This window comes from Lachancea lanzarotensis, scaffold LALA0S01 (assembly GCF_000938715.1).
Source record: "Lachancea lanzarotensis genome assembly LALA0, scaffold LALA0S01, whole genome shotgun sequence".
In the NCBI taxonomy this organism is placed as follows: Eukaryota; Fungi; Ascomycota; class Saccharomycetes; order Saccharomycetales; family Saccharomycetaceae; genus Lachancea; species Lachancea lanzarotensis.
Genome location: NW_019212879.1, coordinates 345616 through 364410, shown reverse-complemented (window position 1 = coordinate 364410; position 18795 = coordinate 345616). Strand labels below are relative to the sequence as shown.

Sequence of the window (18795 nt, the reverse complement as noted above, 5' to 3'; positions counted from 1 at the left end):
TCTTTTATTATGAGTTGGATGGGACGTTGTTGCGGTGGATCATAACGTTACCATCGGCCACGGATCTCAACTTCTCGAGAAGAGTACTGTGGATATGCAAATTGTGAATATCGGACCGGAAACTTCTGTTTATCACGGACTGGCCGTTGATAAATAGGTATGGTGCATCGTGAGTGTCCGAAGACAGGGATTCTTCGGTCTCCTCGTCGTTTGTGAAACGCTCCAGTTTATGGTTTTCAATGAAAGACTCTAGTTGAGCGCCCTTGGAGTGTTTCTCTAAATCAACGACGACAGGAGGAGGCGAAATCTCGTAATGGTTTTGCAATAGCATGCGCAGCTGCTGGGATTCCTCGTTCGAGTTCACGAATACCACCACAGGCGATGCATTCAAAATCTCGTGGAAATTTAGTACCGGATCGAAGCTCGCATCGCCAGGTTTGTAGTTGCGGGGTCCGTGCACCACTTCTGACTGTACTATTTCTCCGGGAGAAGCCACACGAGTTGCAGAAGCACGTCTGTGGCCTGTATGGCTTCCGGCTTCGCCGATTTCCAGCTTGATGTCCGAAAAGATTTGTTCCACTTCCTTGGCGTCGTCCAAATTAGCTGCTGCAGTCTCTTTCAACACCGATGTGGTTGAGACGCTCGACTCTGATGTGAATTTCCTGTTTCCTGCGGCACCCGCAAGCAACGCAGCGGCGTTTTGCTGCGATTTTGTTCCATACTTCGAGACTGCATCGCGACTGGTGTATGCCACGAATGCCAGAAGCATCAGTAGTCCGATGGCCGACGTTACAGCTCTTGACGATTTGCTCGACATTTTCTTGGAACTGCCACTTTTGACACTCATTTTGGGTTCCTGTGTAATGGAAGTAGATGTATCGTATGTTACCTACCACAGATCAGGCACTACACTTCTTGAACCTGAACTCCCGACCGTACCCAACTCTATGCGTATTATTATATATGGATACTGGAACATACCATTATTTGGTGGTACTCCGCCTCGAAGGCCCAGTTTCGTCACCTCAACTATGGCTGACATCCGAATCCGGAGAAATACATGTTTCACTACTACTACTCTGACCGTCCCGTTATCCTAATACGGCATTTCTAAGTGAGGACGGAAACGAAACTGTCTCATCCTCTCAATGACAAGGCCGACTGCAGCCAATACCGGTTCAGCAGCATATTCTAGGCATCCGGGTCCCCATCCATACTATTTTGGCTTCGAAACCCAGCTCGAGCTCAGATCTACGAAAAACAACCCCAGATTAGGTATCAAACCTGCTGCAATCTCGAACAACCAGCACAACAACATTGGATGAAAACCAATTCTGGAACCCGCAACAAGAGGGAAAAAGGCTAAAACGAAAATGCCAAAATTCGAACGAATTTGTGGCTACGCAATGAGCCTTCAATCTCGTCTTGAACTGCTCTGGATCGCTCACAAAAATTCCAGATGTGTGGTTTATTCCGTGGATTGATTCAAGTTCAATACTACTGTATTGGGAATACGGTAAATTATTACGTACACTACACACCAAGCCTTCTCGAAATCACGAAAATCAGCACCGTTCAAAGTGGTTAAAAAAAAACGCTGCTGAAAAGCGGAAAAAAGCCACCGGCAACGCTGCTATCGTCCCGTGTGCTTTTTTTAGATTTTAACGTTGTAGGTAGTTTCAGTCCTTCGAGAGTTTCGCAACTTTGGGACCGTTGACGGAATACCAAGTAATAATTTTCTTGGTTCGCGAAATATGCACTTTTTTCGCATAGAATCCTGATTCCAGGCCAATAAGATGCATTGAACGGGTTGCCCGGGGCTGTCGCAACGGTGGAATGTAAGTTTGAGCGGCTTAGAAGATATTCGCAGGTACCGCGCCAGGCTTTTTTACAAGAGTGATGTCAGAATAGTACAGAGTGATGTGAAACAATCCGATAAGTACCCGAAATTATATAAGCAGGTATCCGTTTGTGATCCGTTTTGGTTTTGAAGTACTCGTTTCGTACACAACTACGATCCGTTTCGGATCCGTTCTCCCCAGTTCCTGTGTCAACCCGGTGTGGTGTATATGGGCTCACATTCCAACATGTATCGAAATATATCTACATTCGTTGATTCTGGTTAATAGTACAATTTTTTGAGACAACAGTTCCGGTCCATTTTTACCATGCTCTCTTGGGTCTCTTCTCCTTCTTGTCGTCCGCAGTTCCTTATTATCTATAATCTTCCTTGATTGTTTTGTTTTGTTTTGTTATTTCCTCCCAGTAGAGGCCTCAAAGTTCCTGTTTTCGTAGTTCAGCGGTCTCAATGCACCTTCGCGAAGTCGCTTCGCACTTTGTAACGCCTCCAGCATCTTGTTCTTGCGAGTCAGCGCCCGACGTAACTCGAAAATTTCATCTTCTTGCTCTTTCAACAACTCCCGCACCATAGGGTCCTCCTCTGCCTCTTCGACAACCAGCCGTTGTTCAGCCTCCTTTAACTTGCGCTCCAGAAGCGTATTATAAGCTCGGTGCTCACGCAGCTTGGATTCCAGGCCTTGAATCTTGGTCTCCAGTACGGCCCCAATTGCAGCAGGCAACATTTCAACAATTTCCAGAAAACTTTCGTCCTGTACAGGCGTATCGTCTTTATCCAGTAATCGCTCACAGTGCTGAAGTTTCGTTTTCAACGTCTCGTTTTCGTGTCGCAGTGGGTGCGCTGTAGTGGTAGGAATGTCGTTGGTACCTGACTGTCGTCTCAAATCCCAAATAATTTCTTGTTGTTCATCGATTTGCCGCTTGAGATCGTTGACAAGTTTGTCCTTATCATTGTTGGACTCTGCTTCGTTTCTTCGCACAGTCATCGAAACATCTTTGGCTCGCGTTGCGAAACGAATTGTATTCACGGTCTCGGATACGGAATCTAACTTGGTGTCAATAGTGCAAATAGTTGTAACAATGCTATCGCCAGACAACGCAGGTTGCAAAATTCTCGTCAGCTTCGAATCCCGATAAGGAATATGGCTGGTCCCAAAATGTGAGTTTGGATGTGTGCAACCGGCACTTAGTTTTGAAATTACGGTCCCCAATGCCAATAGCGATTTATTAATAAATGCGCCCTCTTTGCGTCTTTCTTGCTGTCCAGCAGCTTTCTCGGAACCAGCCAAATCGCATAGAGAAAGTGTACTGCTGGTGTCTAGCCCGTCTATTATATTGGTGCGTGTAAGGGTAATTGACACAATTGTATGAGAACGCGAACTTCTGGCATTATAGTCGGTTTCGCCAGTACGGCGGTTGCTGTTACCAACAGAAATAACCTTCATTAGTTCTTCTGTTGTATGGACTTGCTGCTCTGTGAGTCCAACAACCCGTACACCGTTCCTAGAATCGTCTCTTATTTGCAGCTCAGCTGCAGATGATGCTTGAGACGATCTTGGAGCGAAAGCGGAAGTTCCAGTTCTGTGATCTGGGTAGTTCAAAAGATCATAGATTTTTTCGTTGTAAATCTCCAAATACGAGACTTTGACCGAGAGTGAAGTATTGTCTTGTTGCTCATTGTTGATGCGATCGTAAATTTGTCTCACTGAAAGCAGTATAAGCCCAGATTCTTCTGCTGTTCCACTCATAGTGTAAGTCTTGCCTGACCCTGTCATTCCGTAGGCAAAAATTATACCATTGTAACCTTCGAATAACCGATCTATAAGCGGTTTTCCGATCCCTTCGTAAACCTCCGAATTGCTGGAATCCGGGTGAAACACATGGTCGAACTCAAACTCACCATGGTCCTCATGCGCAATTGTGTGATTTTGGCCTATTTTCCATGGATTTTTTACTCTTGACTCGGACGGTTTTACCCGAATCGATACTGAAATCGTGCCACGATATTGCTGGGTAGTTCCGTTTTGCCAAACAGAGTCCAAATTTACCATGCCATCCGACGCTTTCCCGCGACTACTCGAAGCAGAGCTTGTTCGAGTTGGTGATGACACCATTGACGACCGAGTAGGTGAAGCATGTCGATTCCTCGACGTCGATGACACTGATATGGGCGTTGACAAAGGTGTCACTGAATTTTTCCGCTTCACTGACGACACTAGTTTCCCGCTACGTATTGCTGGACTCTGTGGAACTTGCTGATAACTAGGTCTCGACATTGATCTTCGAGTAGGACTCTTATGAATCATGCTCGAGATCGAAAAGTGTAAAGATTATTCAACGAAAAACCACACTTGGATGTCCCACTTTTCGATCAGAACTTCTCTTGCGGTATTGCTCAGGTATTGCTACAATAATGGTGCTGGCTTAGCAGGTTCAATGGCTTTATTAAGAGCTATTTGTTGTATTTTATGGAGTTTGTTTTGAGATCTACTTTACTGAACTTAGGTAATTGACGGTAATTTATTAAGTATCAACGGAATTCGAACATTTCACGAAGTTAAGCAACACTCAAGAGATCTATCCAGCTCGAATCCTTGAGAACAGACTGAAAATGCCTTCTAGGCACTTTATAAGTTCAGTGTAGAGTAGATATACAAAGTGTGCATACAATGCTTTTTTGAAATGGCGAGTATATTCCCAAAGTTTCCCCATTCCAAGAGGGCTAAAAACACTAGGACATGTTTCAAGGCTAAGCCTGCAAGGAAGCTGGTGTTTACTTTTGATATCGTCTTCCGACCCTTCTTTTTTCTTTTTTGAGTGATACGTTTTGATTTTAGAAACATTCAAGTTCGTAGTCCAGGTGCCTGGTTGGGACAAGTTCTCTAAACAGCTTGGGCCAAACCAACAGCATTGTTGCCCAAGTCGTACACCGAGTAGAACTTACGCAAGAAGGCATCACCAATGATGGCCAAAGGTCCCACAGGCTCTGGGAAATCCATTGGAGTGAACGCTGAAATACAAGATCCCGACACTTCCAGAGTGTAGTCGTAGGCTGAAATGGTAAAGTTGTGGCCGTTGAAAGTGAAGGTCAAGTCCGGCAATTGGTCTCTTGAGTCACAGTCGACGGTGTATTGGCCGGTCCAGCCCTTCTTGGCGCCAATTTCCGAGTTCAAAACTTCTGCAAGACCGGAAGGCAAGGCGATCAACGAAGTACCTGTGTCAATGGCAGCACCGGTGTTTTGCAACTCGGCGTACTCGTCGCCTAGTCCAATACCATCGAACTTGACTTCCCAGTACGCCTTACGACGAACAGGTAGCCAAGTGATGTCGCCCTTGTACTTGGACTTGTCGATACCACCAAACGAAACTTCACCCACAGAGTCCTCAGCGCCATCGGCGTCGTTGAGGTAAAACGCGAATCTTGGTTCGTCTAGCAATTTCTGTTCAATTGCCTTGTAAATAGGAGGAACCACTTTCTTGACGGAGATGGTGTCATAGCCGAGACCCAAGATACCGTCAAACTTTCCGAAAGCAAAAGTCAAACCAGGTTCCGAGGTGGCTTCAGCGAAATCCTGTTTGGGGATAGTTAAGTCCCCAATACTCAAAGTGTCTTGAGAGATGTAACCTTCTAGGGACCCCGTACCATATTGGATGGCAAACTCGGTGCCGTTAGCTTTGTACGACGACGAGGACTCATGGTCGTATTTGGAGTGCAAGAAACAAGCTAGCGAGCCACATTCAGCACCTGGAACCCACAAGTTGGATGAACCGGTGTCCAAAATGACTTTGAAGCTTTGAGGAGGCGTTCCAAGCGTTATATCCGTGAAATACTGTGCGTTCAAATAATTCGATAGGGGAACGTCATGACTGCCCAAAATGGCCCAAGCTTCGCTTATCATGTACTGCTGGTCAAAATGCGTTTGTACATCAGCTGCGCTTATTCCGGCCTCAGGATAAGCATTTGCAAACTGCTTCAAATACTTTTGTCCCAGTTGTCCAGCACTTTTCAACACTAAAAACTCCCCTTCGTCCGTATCAATTTTATTCTTGTAAACCTTGGCGGTGTGTGCCTTAGCTTGCGCTCCATTCAAGCTCGCAACCAACAGTGTGGCAAGCGAAAGAAGCGAAGGTAGATGCATTTGCTTATGATATTATCGTTTTTTTTTTGTTCTTTTAACCACTGGATACTCAAGAGACTTTCAGTGTATACACGGCTTCTTGATTTTTCTTGCGTGTAACCTTTGGACCTCTTCGAGAAACAGTAAGTTCGTGAGGGCTTGATACTGTTACTGAGCCACTTGGGAATTCCAGTTTCTTTGCCCTTTTATAGCTGAGATGAGAAAACGGGGATGGAGTCAAATTAGTTTTTGTGTAACTTTAATTCGAACCCCTTGAAATTCAAAGACGGGTAACGGGCGGGGATCTTGAGACTATAAAAGGCGGCAAAAAGTCCACGCCATAACCTTCAGTCAAGCAGACCCCTTAGCACATCGAGATGACTTATTTTTGACTTCTCTGGAGAATCAATCGGAGGCTTCTCTCAATTTGTAGTCCTGTAATTTGTGTAGTGTCCTGCCCTGGTTTAGTTACGTGTAGAATTGACAGAATTGTCGAGTTTGGCGCGTTTCGTCTTCTTGACGGAGTCCTGACTGGCAGATACGATAGAATGGGCACGTTTGGGCGGCGCCAAGCTGCTCCCTAATGACCCCATTTTATCGGCTAATTGGAGTTCATCAACGGTCTGGGGCTCAACCAGACGCTGTTGGCCTGCTAGAAGTCTACCCTGGTTGAACAATCCGGTGGCGTCGTTAATCTCCACGACAAACGATATCACGAAATTGTTGATGCGATCGGATATGATCTTGATCTCGTCGCCTTCGTGAAGTAGAGCCTTGGTGCCATGTGTGAGCCGCACATCGTTTAAGTAGCTCATGTTCGTCCCAGCGTGACAATACCATAGGTCTTCAAGACCTTGTGCTGGGGATTCGTAGATGCTGTCACCAATCGGATGCCGTTTCTTCAGAATAAAACAGTGCACTCGTGACAGCCGATTGTCGTCTATCTTGCAATTGCACTCCTGAGATCTCCCTATGAAAAATGGGTTAACACCTTGTTTGAGCTCTACAACGCCTTTGATAGCGCTGCGAGCCGTAGATCGCAGTGTCATGAATTTCCCGCCTGCGAGTGACACACCATCGGTGTTGATGCACACGTCGTGCTCCGCGTTTCTTTCAACTTGGCTTGGATCCACTTTGGCATGTGGAATCTGTTCTGATATTTGTTCCTCGTAGCTTGAAGGGATGGAGTAATTGATGTCAAAATTCGCCGTTGGTACTTGCCTCAAACTGTCGGGTTCTGAGTTTTCCGCAGGAATACACGGCTGTGTTAATCGGACTGGTGCACGCACTGGAACTTTGAAGACTGGCTTTTGAGACGGTTTCAAAACCTGGCTCGTAATTGATTCTGGAGCTTGACTGGCGGCGACTTTGTGTTGTTCCTGTTCTCTTCTCTCTTCTTCCAATGCTCTCATGTTCAAAAATTGTTGCTGTGCGTCACTCAGATTTTCAATGGGCCTTTGTTGGGACATTGACTGTGAAAGACTGATTTGAGAGTCGAGCGGATCCGACGCTACTGTTGATCTGATCCAGGGATGTTTGAGCGCTTGTTCGGCCGTCATTCGCTCGCTAGGATTGACCTGTAGGAACGATTCCAAAAAATCTCTGGCTTCATCCGAGATTTTGTAATCTTTCAAAGGGCCTTCGTGATATGATCCAGCGCTAATCTGTTTGTACAGCTCATTTTGGGTACTACCACTGAAAGGCAAATGTCCCGTTAAGATCACGTACACGAGACACCCAATTGACCACATATCCACCATGGATGAGTATTTATTGCCCTCTTTCTCATCAGAGTTTGTACCGCTGATCACTTCAGGCGCAACGTATGCTAGTGTCCCACAAAAGGTTTTCATAAAAGTTCCATTGCCTTGAATCTTGGCTAGTCCGAAATCTGTGATTTTAACCAGCACAGGATCATCCTGTTCTATAAGTATATTGTCTGGTTTTAGATCCCGGTGACTGATGCCCATCGCATGAATATATTTAACAGCTTCAAGGATTTGCCGTGTGATTTCACGCCCCGCATCTTCTCCAACAGCCCCGTGAGCGGCTACAAAGTCCATAAGATCACCTCCAGATACAAACTCCATTACCAGATAATAATTGTCTTTGTCTTCATAAAATCCTTGTAAACGCACTATTCGTGGATGATGCAGTCGTCGCAGTATCTCTAATTCTCGAGTAACGCCATCCATATTTCCCACTACCTTACGCTTGTTGATTATCTTTACAGCGTATGTTTTACCAGTTCTTCTCTCTATTGCCTTTTTTACCGTTGCGAAAGCTCCCTGTCCTACCACCTCATCTTTTATAGAATAGTCCTTGTGAATACCTGTTAAATGAGCATTGGGAGATGCCTGCTTGGAATTCTTGCCCTTAATAGGTTTGAGACCCTGAACTTTAGCCAGCTCTAGTCGATGCTTGAACTTCTCATTTATGAAAATCACCAAACTTATCACGTCCTCCGGAACTCCTCTCCCGACCGTTATTTCGTCTCCTTGCGATAAAAGATGGTTTCTTGTTTTCTCCATACGTTCACCATTCAGCCAAGTTCCGTTAGTGGATGTGTCTTTGAGTAAAAGGTTGCCGTCTTCACCTAGGAGGATCTGGAAATGCCTGTTGGAAAACCGAGATGTATTTCCCAGATGGTAGTCGCTTTGAGGGTTCCGGCCAAACACCCAGGTTTTTTTTATTCCTTCGCGCTTACGAATAACTTCACGAAGTTCGGCTTTGAGATCTCGAATAGGTATGTTGCCATTGGTACAAATCATCCGGCACACGATATCATCATCGATCTGTTCTTGCGAGAACTTTTCTATAATGTATTTCTGAGTGGCCTGAGTAGCCTGTTGCGTAGGCTGTGTGATGTAGTCCATCGCCACGACTGCGATATGCCGCGATGGTGGGTCGGTGGGTGGGCTAGCGCTTGCTTTCTCGAGAGTTCGAGCAAGATGGCCGTATAACGCGAAAGATGGAAGTTTAATACTTGATTAATTTGACGCGTCTCTGTCGTCGATAGTGATGTTTGGTGTTTCTTGTAGTTTTGGATGGAGCGTTGAGAGAAGAGGTCAAGCCACGACGATTGTCGCGCTTAGAAGGTCATTTGGGTGGCTGTATTGGAGAAAACGTTCTTATTGTTTCTTCGGGTGTTGTTTGCCCAGACATTGGGATAGTCATGTGTTTTTAGTCTATCTCACCTGAAACATTCAGTATGCCAACTAAACATAAATTTTATTTTGGTGTTCATTTGCCAAGTCGCAAAACACCGTTACTGCATCAATAAACTTCGTGCTATCAAATGGGAAACCACCATCTCTGCAGAAAACAAGTGTCAATGTCAGCTCCTAAAATAATCCATAGCATTTTGGCCCCTTCTGTCGCTGACACGCATCACGTGACAGGACTTTATAGCGAGTTCGAGACCCAAGATCCCACAATTCAAGCAGCAATCCCCACCTGAAGATATACCTCAATCCCTGTAAATATCCGCCTCGGATTGTGGGAAAGTTTCGACGCTCTCGAGAATCGCAATTTTCCAATCTCGCCTGTACAACACAGCATATAATGCACACCAAACATAGCAGTAAAAAGTCTCCTGAAAACCGCATAAACCTGTTCAAACGGATTTTCCCAACGTCCATGCACGCTCTTCTATGCTTCTAACCTCTTTATTTGAAAACTTACACTCAGCGTCACGAAATGTCAGAAAGACATGTCATTATACCCATATTAATTCATTCAACAAAAGGAGAGAGTCACAAGGCGTCCTTGCTCTTGCACATGCGGAGGTGCTTGTCATAAACATTCTTTCGGGTATTTAAACCGCTCCCATTTCGGTACTAGTTCCTCTGATCGGGCGGACGTTGTGTTCCTTTTATATCTCAACGATATCAACAGGTTTTAAGAAGCCTCGAGATATACAATATCCTTCATCTTACTCAAAACCTAGCTTCATTTTAGCTGCTGTTCCCACCACTTTGGTTGGTGAGTAAGCTAGTTGCGTTGCTGGGAAATTTATCGGGGTATTGAATTGAAAGCTGCACATTATCTTAGGAGGATTGAGGGTGAGTTCACTGCTGGTCTGAAAGAATGGATTCTCCAGGTCGAGTGAAATACAGAGGGAAACCAACAAGCAGGGAAAAGGGCAGCACAAACGGATTTACAAATGGCGTGAAAAAACACGCAAAGTCAAGAACTGGAGTGTTGGACAACGAGCAGGAACTCGAACAAGCCATTACTCATACTTCCAGCAAACACAAAGATGGTAATGGTGCTAGGAAATCAACGGAGGAACAGCAGCATCGTGCCATGGTAAATCACAACAGCTCGTCTCAAAAAGATCGAAAGGAACAAAAAGTCAATTTTTGCTCGGTTAATACTCCTTGGAGACGCAGATTGCAAACCTTGGCTGTTGCGTGGCATGTGGGTTCGTTTGTGTACATTTCGGCATTTGCCATGTTGGCGTTGGCAAACCCAATAATGTGGATCTTGATGATTCCCTACATGGGGTACTATGCAATGGACCGGTCTCCAGCCAACGGAAACGTGACGAGACGGTATTCTCCTTGGTTTAGAAGCCTCTCTTTTTGGCACTACTACTGCGCTTACTACCCAATCCGTCTGCACAAAACGGCAGATCTACCTCCCTCCTTTACGGCCAAAGAAAGCACTGGGAAAAGCACTAAAAGTCCATATCGCATAAGCTTCAAAATTCGGATTTATCCGTTCAAGTATTCGCTGAAATTCAATATCCTCAAACGCAGTAACAGCTCTATAGAGCCAGAAATGGAGGCAACAGGCCCTCGCTACATTTTTGGCTATCATCCTCACGGCGTTGCTGCGCTGGGTGCTTTTGGAGCGTTTGCAACGGAAGGAGCTCATTTTTCACAGCTTTTCCCAGGCGTGAAAATGTGCTTGATGACGCTTATCAACCAGTTCCAAATTCCCTTTTATAGGGACTATTTGTTGTTTTTGGGTATCACGTCTGTATCGAAGAAAAATGCTTTGAGAGTGCTGCAGCGAAACCATTCGATTTGTATTGTGGTAGGAGGGGCCCAGGAGGCTCTTCTTAGTAAGATTGATTCCGCAGACTTAGTACTCAAGAGAAGAAAAGGTTTCATCAAACTGGCTTTGGAAACCGGAAACGTCAGCCTCGTGCCTTGTTATGCATTTGGGGAAACAGATTGTTACAACATTCTTCAAACCGACGAAGCGTCATACCTACATCGGCTCCAGTTGTGGTTCAAGAAATCTTATGGATTCACAATCCCGTTTTTCTTCGCGCGTGGACTTTTCAACTACGATTTCGGTCTCATTCCCTTTCGGAGTCCTATAAATGTTGTGACAGGCAATCCCATATATGTCAAGGATAAACATGAGAACCCTACTATGGAGGAGATCGACTACTATCAAAACCTTTACCTCGAAGAACTCGAGAGGATTTTCTACTCGAACCGCAAGCAGTTCGGGTACGAACACCAGGAACTAAAATTTGTAGAATAAATAAAAGGCATTCACAACAATTCGAGACATAAAGAAATTCTCTTTTAGCCGTTTATTCTACATTTTCTTCCACTGCCCTTTGCATCAACTTCGTAATCACATTATACCATTCAAAATAATCACTCGAAATGTGATTCAACTACAACCTTTAAAGTATCAAAGTGAAGAGCAAACCACATCACGGATTAAAACCAATCCAATGATACCTCAAAAACGACTGCTCACAACGGAAGATATCGAGATATGGAAAAACTCCTCGGTATGCGAAAACTTGCTGGAGTACATCCGCGAATTGGCAACATCTGTAGAAGGGTTCCAAAATGAGGAGGTGCAAGAACCTATCGAAGAATCCGTGGAAAATACCATGCTGCTGCTGGAGCAGATCCACAAGGTCGTTGACAATTTTCCAGTGATAGAGGATGCAGAAACATCGAGGTTCGGTAAAGTAGAGTTCCGCAGTTTTTACGATGAGCTAAAATCGAGTTCGCAAAGCATGATTTCTCAACACTTTACAACTCTTAGCGAATCACAAGTCGAAGAACTGGCCGTGTATCTCACCGAATCCTGGGGTGATCGTGAGAGAATTGACTATGGTTCGGGCCACGAATTGAATTTCGTGTGTTTCCTTTATGGGCTGCGAGAGTGCGGTGTAATTAGTAGGTCTCAGAACAGAAACGTCGTGTTGAAAACGTTTCTCAAATACCTGTCACTCATGCGATTACTTGAAACCAAATATTGGCTTGAGCCTGCCGGCTCTCATGGAGTATGGGGGCTGGATGATTACCACTTCCTTCCCTTTCTGTTCGGCGCCTTCCAGTTGTCGACCCACAAAAATCTCCGGCCAAAGTCTATTCACAACCCTGACATGGTAGAAATGTTCGCGCACAAATATCTGTATTTCGGCTGCATATCCTTCATCAACGAAGTGAAAACGACAGCTACGCTCAGGTGGCACTCTCCCATGCTGGACGATATCAGTGGCGTAAAATCCTGGTCAAAAGTTGCTGAAGGCATGGTTAAAATGTATAAGGCGGAGGTTTTGAGCAAGCTTCCGATCATGCAGCACTTTTTCTTTGGCACATTTCTATCCTGCCCTGAAGGCATATCTCCACCGGGGTCGCACACCCATTCCGACAATCATAATTGCAAGCACCACTCGCTGCAAAACACCTGGGGTGACTGCTGTGGTATCAGAGTGCCTAGCGCTATCGCTGCCACTGGAAGTCAGAGGAATGGAACCAAAAGATTACCATTCGATTGAAGTACAACGGAGACACACACACACACACACACACACACACACACACATGCACATATATATATTTACTTTGATTTACCATGCAAACCTCAACTGGGAAGCAGTGAATACTGGTGGCTTCCAGATCAATTTCGCTGGGTCAATGTTGCGTCGGCCCTTCTTCTCTTTGATCTTTTCATACCGCTGAGCTACATCTTCATTCATGTATATGATATGCTGGCCCTTGTAATACTGAAGGATGTTGAGGGCTTTAGCCGTATGCAGAATGTCTGTGGTGGTCATGGACGTGAGTGAGCAAATTTCATCGATGGTGATCTCGGATACTTGATTCATTAGCAACTTAATTAGAGTATCGGCCCAATAAGCTCTATAGGAAAGAAGTCCCAGATCCGACAAAGGCTTTTCTGGAGATCCAGCCTTACCCTCTTTCTTAGAAAGCTCGTATGAAAACTCTATCAGAAGTCGGCCGTAGCCCATTCTTTGATATTGAGGAAGAGTGAGAATGCATGCAACATTGTAGTTTTCACTAGATTCCTTCTCCTTAGAGAAATACCCTACCAAATGATGACCCAACTCATCTCTTCTTGTCATGCAGTAAAACAAGAAAGGGTCAACATCGTAATAGAGGGTTTTATGGTCCAGGAATAGCTTTGAGAAAAGACAGAGATTTCTGCACCAGGTTCTCTGTTTCCTTCCGTCAATCTCGTAAAACGACACATAATCATCACGATAAATTTCATTACCTGGGGGATGTCGCAGTGTGCATTTAGATCTATAGCGTTGATACTGCTTTTTGGAGCCAAAATACTGAAGCGTAAACGCATCAATATATACCACTTCTTCGTCCGTGAGTTCTATAGGGTACGGAGAGAAATACCAAGGTTCTATTTCATATTTCCCCATTATGATTCTACTCAAATTTCGTACTCTGGCCACCTCGTGTGAATTCTGCACCATCGAGCCTGAAGTTCGTAATTTTTTGATCTCGTCGTCTCTAGAAATTTCCTCGTCCTTTATTCCTTGCACATTCAAATGGTCCAAATCCATGATATCTCCACCATCTTGCGCCTGTGATTCAGACACTGTCTTTTCATCATTATCGGGCGGTTCGGAACTCTTTTTCAGTTTCTGTTTTTTCTTGTTCGTTTTGTCCGTATCGGCATCATTGTCGTTTTCTGAGACTGGGAAAAGGACATCTTTTTTCACATTGATCCGCGGGGCCAATATCCACTCGTCTAAACGCTTATTGAAGTCCTCGTAATGCACGTAAAACTTTGGAGGACTTTTACGGTTGTTTATGCTCAAAATTTCCGCTAGTCGCTCTGCCCCATCCTTTTCTACCCAGCATTTGCACCCTATGTCGATCTCTGTAACATCCTGGACTTGTCTCGGAGCCACAGGTTTCTTATCTTCATCAGTGCCCATACTGCCGGTTTGGTCGCTCAGTCCTCTCAGAGCTACCTGCCTCTTCTACCTTTTGGCTTTTTATATAGTTTACATGCATCTTAAGCGTTTGCAAGCTGTATTCATCTCCGATCAATTCCCCACACCACGTGATGTGAAGGATACGCTGTTGCTAGACCTGGATCATTACAAAACCAAGACGAAAACCCAACACCGCTTGTTTGTCAAGACCATTCTTCAAGCTTCTTGCTTGGATAACGTGGTGTGCAGTCGAAGCTGTCTCCATTTCAGCAGAGTGCGACAGGCTAATGTCGCTCCCAACCTAGATACTATACATCAACACATCAGCTTCTCTCTCAATGAACACATTACATCTTCCTAATTGCGCTATAATCTATGTATATTCAAACTACGTGAAATGTAATTAAACTTGACTACTTTCAATCCTTGTGCCATTTTTCTTTGATTTCAAATTTCAAAAAGTAGCCGCCGAGGGAAAGGAAATAGATGAGGAGGACATGTCCCTTTTATACTTTTTTTTCCGGATCTCCAAGAAAAACATAAGTCCTCCGCCCCTTAAATTTTGAGAAACATAGGCGTATCGCTTGAGGATGTTGAATGTATCGGGAAATAGTGCGAATTTAGCCAAATTGAAGCTTCACTCAGCACGCTTGAATTTTAGAGATGTCTTGACAATAGTTTCTTCTTGTCCGTGATCATTGGATCATTTTGATACCAGAAAGGCATTTCTAAGCCACTCATCACCATGTAGAAAGCGACAAGGCCGGACAGTAGCACCTCGAAATGGGCGTAGCATTTCTCTGCCATCTAGTTCTTGAATTCGACGATGTATACTTCAAACAGCGGTTTCTTTGTCTGAAGACCTGAATTCTAATCTATCGGTCCAGCACCCATGGCCTGTATGGGCGTAGCTTCATAGCACACTTATACCTTTGCAATGTTCGGGCAAGAGTTCTGGGAAAGAGCCGGTTTAAAATCTTTGAGAGTCAATGCTAGGGTTCCACGGCAGTCCTGGGTGGGTCTCAGGTGTAGCAGTGTCATCCTGCTTCCAGACCTTGATGCTCTTATCGCTTTCGCCAGTGATTAGTCTCAAACCACTTTGATCGAAAGAACCGGCCAAAATTCCCCGCTCACTGTCTAAAGAGCCAGGAATCTTGACCGTCGGAAGCTCCTGGTACTTGTGACCAGTCTCGTAATCGAAAAATGCCAAGTTACCGTTGTCCGTGCCGGCAAACAACACTCCGTCAGAGTTTTCTGACAAACAATTGATAATGCCGAGACTTTCCGAGTCGTAATTGGTCAGAAGCTGACCGTCCTTGCATCGCCACGATCGAATGTCCCCCGTGGACGCTGAGACAAACGAAGACTCGATGGGACTCGCAGCTATTGCCCTGATATTTTTGCTGTGGTGAGTCAAAATTTTGGCGCTTTTGCCAGCCCGCACATCCCACAATCTCACAGTAGCATCCGCTGAGCAGCTGACAATCTGTGGGTCAACCCCAAAGCACTTAACTTGGTTGATGGGGCCTTTGTGGCCCCCAAGCGTCATTACCGGAAGTCGAGTCCTAATGTCCCACAACCTGACCACCGCATCCCGACCAGCGCTCGCTATAAGATCTAGTGTGGGGTGCACGTCGACCGAATTGACGCCCGAATAGTGTCCATGGAAGTCTTTAATGGCCTTGTTGGTTTCGAGATCCCAGCATTTTACCAGTTTGTCTTCGCTCGCAGAAAACATCAAAGGGTGGTTTTGAGAAACCGCTATAGACCGCACCGTCATGACGTGCCCTAAAAGCGTCAGTTTAAGCTTCCCTGTAGCCAGATCCCATACTTTGACCGTAGTATCATTACTCCCAGTTGCAAACCATTCGTTATCCACAGGGTCAACACACACGCACCTGACCCAGCCGTTGTGACCGTTAATGACCCGCATAAGTTTCCAGGGTGCATGCCAATTCGGCTGGACGGCCAGGAGTTGATTATGACGCTCTGCCAAGGAGCTGGAAAACAAGTCGTTTTCACCGTACACAGCACCCACTGCTGCTTTAACAGTACCCTTTAGATCTTGCGGGTCTTGATACTTAATTAAGGCACCGCTGTCTAGACTTTTATCGTGCTTGAAGCTCTCCTGGAGCTCCTGATGACGTCTGAACGCTGTCTTCCGTTGATCAATCTTCTCTTGAACGTAACTTGGTACTACGGTAAGGTTTTTGAACCTTTTTTCCCACAAAATGTTCACATATGTGTTACGTGCATCTTCCAGATTAGCCGAAAGCTCTCCAGACATAGCAGCATGGGCCTTACCTTGCTCTTCAATTCCTTTGGTAGCTTCACCATTTGAAATATGCCCTTTAAGTGGAAAATTTTAAGCTCATCGCATCTCATCGAACAGATCGAAATTCAAAGGAAAGAGCTTAAACTCAGCCAAAGACGCTTCAAGAACTCATTGAAAGTGTACCATGTCGGAATTGGAGGACAGGAAGCGTGATAGAGACTTTTCCGGTGAAAACAGCGTTCCAGTTGACTCCCCAGAGTCTTCGAGAGATGAGCACCAGGATAAGAAGTCAAAGCTCGAGCCCAAAGAGCAGAGCAATGCTCCAAGTTCTGATGGGATCACGGAGAGCGACGTAGGAATTACATGGTTCTTGACTCCAGAACTTCCAGGGTTTTCAGGCCAGATCAAACAGAGATACACGGACTTCTTGGTTAATGAGATCGACAAGCAAGGCTCTGTCGTGCATCTGACAGACAAGGGATTCAAGATGCCCAAACCACCCAAGAAAACAAAGTCTGAGGAAGCCGAGGAGGAAAAAGCCGAATTAGAGAAGCGCAAATCATTTCAAGTAGACGCCGAGTTGAGAGCCAAGCTTGTTGAAGTCCTTGGTGAATCAGATGTGGCTAAGATTGAAGAAGTCTACAGAAATGTGACCAAGATGGAAACTACTAAAAGGTTCGAGGACAAGGCGGAACGTACGCAACTCCACCAGCTTCTCCGTGCTGCTTTCAACAATCAGCTCGAATCTGTCACATCGCCAGAAAACACTTTCCATATCGCACTTGCGACTCGGAAATCGCGTGTTAGCCGCAAGGATCTGATTGACCGCAACAGGGATGCCAATGGGGTGGAAAATTGGGGATATGGTCCAACGAAGGATTTTGTTCACTTCACTACCTATAAAGAGAACAAAGACACTATGGATGTTGCAAATATCCTTGCAAGATACTTGAGAGTTCCCACCAGATTGATCAGATACGCTGGAACAAAAGATCGCAGAGCTATAACGTGCCAGCGTATGTCCGTTTCGAAGATTGGTGTCGAGAGATTGAACGCCTTGAACAGAGTATTGAAAGGCGTAACGTTAGGCGGCTTCAATTTTGAAGATCAGTCTCTCAGCCTCGGCGACTTGCAAGGAAACGAATTTACCATTGCGATAAGGGACGTGGAAATTGCACCAGACGCTGGCTTACCTTTAGAGAAAATCTTGGAGGAAAGCTGTTCCTCTATCAGAAACAACGGCTTCATCAACTATTACGGGATGCAGCGCTTTGGAACCTTCAGTGTTTCCACTCACGAAATCGGCAAGTGGATCTTGCTAGGGGATTGGAAGACAGTGGCTGACTTAATTCTAGCTGAGCAGGAAAACGTTTTGCCTGTCTCAAAAGAGGCAAGAAAAATCTGGTCCGATACTCAGGATGCGGAAGCTGCTCTCCAGAAGATGCCACGCCAATGCGTTGCAGAAAATGCTATTTTGAACAATTTCGCTGAACAACAAAGAAATGGCTCAACTAATCTCGATTATTTCCAGGCCATCAATAAGATTCCCAGGAACTTGAGAACTATGTATGCGCATGCTTATCAGAGCTACATCTGGAATGCTGTGGCAAGCAAGCGTATAGAGCTGTTTGGATTGAAAATTGTTGCTGGAGATTTGGTACTAGACTCAAGTGCTACTGGAACGTCAGAAGATGCTAAGGAGGGCGCAAACGCGGATACCAATGAGGAAGATGAGGATTTTGCGGAAGATTTGCGGGAAGCTCAATTTGTGAGAGCGAGACCAGTCACTCAGGATGAAGTGGATGCCGGCAAATACAACATCGAAGATGTGGTGTTACCAACTCCAGGTTTTGACGTTGTCTACCCTGGCAACGAAACGTTGCGCGAGCTGTACGTGAATGTGATGTCAAAGGACAAGCTAGATCCTTTTGATATGAGACGCAAGGCTCGTGATTTTTCTCTTGCTGGGTCTTACAGGAATGTGATTCATAAACCTACCAACCTTGAATACAAAATACTGCATTATTCGTCGCCTACTCAGCAACTTGTGAACACGGATCTGGAGATATTGAATAATCAGAAGGGAAAGGAAAACCACCAAAGGTACATGAAAGACAAGCTGAACCGGTTCCCCGAGGATAAGGGCGGCGACAGCATCGCCGTGATATTAACTTTCAAGCTAGGAGTTTCTGCATACGCTACAATGCTTCTGCGTGAACTCATGAAGGTAGAATCTTCTCGTCGTGGTGATATGTGTGCTGTGAGATCGTGAATAATCGCTACGAAACTAGTGCGGTATCTCGGCACTGTGCTAGGCGTCTTCGCTGTCATCTCAGATCACTTTTTCACAAAATGGCACG

General features: G+C 45.3%; 9 protein-coding genes across 9 annotated transcripts; 3 read left to right on the top strand and 6 right to left on the bottom strand.

Annotated features, from left to right (window-relative positions):
* Positions 1-7: 7 nt before the first annotated feature.
* Positions 8-847, bottom strand: PRM4 (LALA0S01e03862g1_1; the record flags this gene model as incomplete). The annotated part of the gene is made up of 1 exon (XM_022774268.1): positions 8-847. The coding sequence occupies one exon, from the start codon at positions 845-847 to the stop codon at positions 8-10; it is 840 nt and encodes a 279-aa protein (XP_022626382.1).
* Positions 848-2252: 1405 nt separating this feature from the next.
* Positions 2253-4163, bottom strand: KIP2 (LALA0S01e03840g1_1; the record flags this gene model as incomplete). Its single annotated transcript, XM_022774267.1, has 1 exon — positions 2253-4163. One exon carries the CDS (start codon positions 4161-4163, stop codon positions 2253-2255), a length of 1911 nt encoding a protein of 636 aa, XP_022626381.1.
* A 576-nt stretch (positions 4164-4739) lies between these two features.
* PEP4 (LALA0S01e03818g1_1) lies at positions 4740-5996 on the bottom strand (the record flags this gene model as incomplete). Its single annotated transcript, XM_022774266.1, has 1 exon — positions 4740-5996. One exon carries the CDS (start codon positions 5994-5996, stop codon positions 4740-4742), a length of 1257 nt encoding a protein of 418 aa, XP_022626380.1.
* Positions 5997-6439: 443 nt separating this feature from the next.
* RAD53 (LALA0S01e03796g1_1) lies at positions 6440-8851 on the bottom strand (the record flags this gene model as incomplete). The annotated part of the gene is made up of 1 exon (XM_022774264.1): positions 6440-8851. The coding sequence occupies one exon, from the start codon at positions 8849-8851 to the stop codon at positions 6440-6442; it is 2412 nt and encodes an 803-aa protein (XP_022626379.1).
* Positions 8852-10064: 1213 nt separating this feature from the next.
* DGA1 (LALA0S01e03774g1_1) lies at positions 10065-11477 on the top strand (the record flags this gene model as incomplete). The annotated part of the gene is made up of 1 exon (XM_022774263.1): positions 10065-11477. One exon carries the CDS (start codon positions 10065-10067, stop codon positions 11475-11477), a length of 1413 nt encoding a protein of 470 aa, XP_022626378.1.
* A 199-nt stretch (positions 11478-11676) lies between these two features.
* On the top strand, positions 11677-12738 carry RRD2 (LALA0S01e03752g1_1; the record flags this gene model as incomplete). Its single annotated transcript, XM_022774262.1, has 1 exon — positions 11677-12738. The coding sequence occupies one exon, from the start codon at positions 11677-11679 to the stop codon at positions 12736-12738; it is 1062 nt and encodes a 353-aa protein (XP_022626377.1).
* Positions 12739-12810: 72 nt separating this feature from the next.
* ESA1 (LALA0S01e03730g1_1) lies at positions 12811-14160 on the bottom strand (the record flags this gene model as incomplete). Its single annotated transcript, XM_022774261.1, has 1 exon — positions 12811-14160. The coding sequence occupies one exon, from the start codon at positions 14158-14160 to the stop codon at positions 12811-12813; it is 1350 nt and encodes a 449-aa protein (XP_022626376.1).
* A 970-nt stretch (positions 14161-15130) lies between these two features.
* PRP46 (LALA0S01e03708g1_1) lies at positions 15131-16447 on the bottom strand (the record flags this gene model as incomplete). Its single annotated transcript, XM_022774260.1, has 1 exon — positions 15131-16447. The coding sequence occupies one exon, from the start codon at positions 16445-16447 to the stop codon at positions 15131-15133; it is 1317 nt and encodes a 438-aa protein (XP_022626375.1).
* Positions 16448-16619: 172 nt separating this feature from the next.
* PUS7 (LALA0S01e03686g1_1) lies at positions 16620-18707 on the top strand (the record flags this gene model as incomplete). Its single annotated transcript, XM_022774259.1, has 1 exon — positions 16620-18707. One exon carries the CDS (start codon positions 16620-16622, stop codon positions 18705-18707), a length of 2088 nt encoding a protein of 695 aa, XP_022626374.1.
* Between the last annotated feature and the right edge of the window lie 88 nt (positions 18708-18795).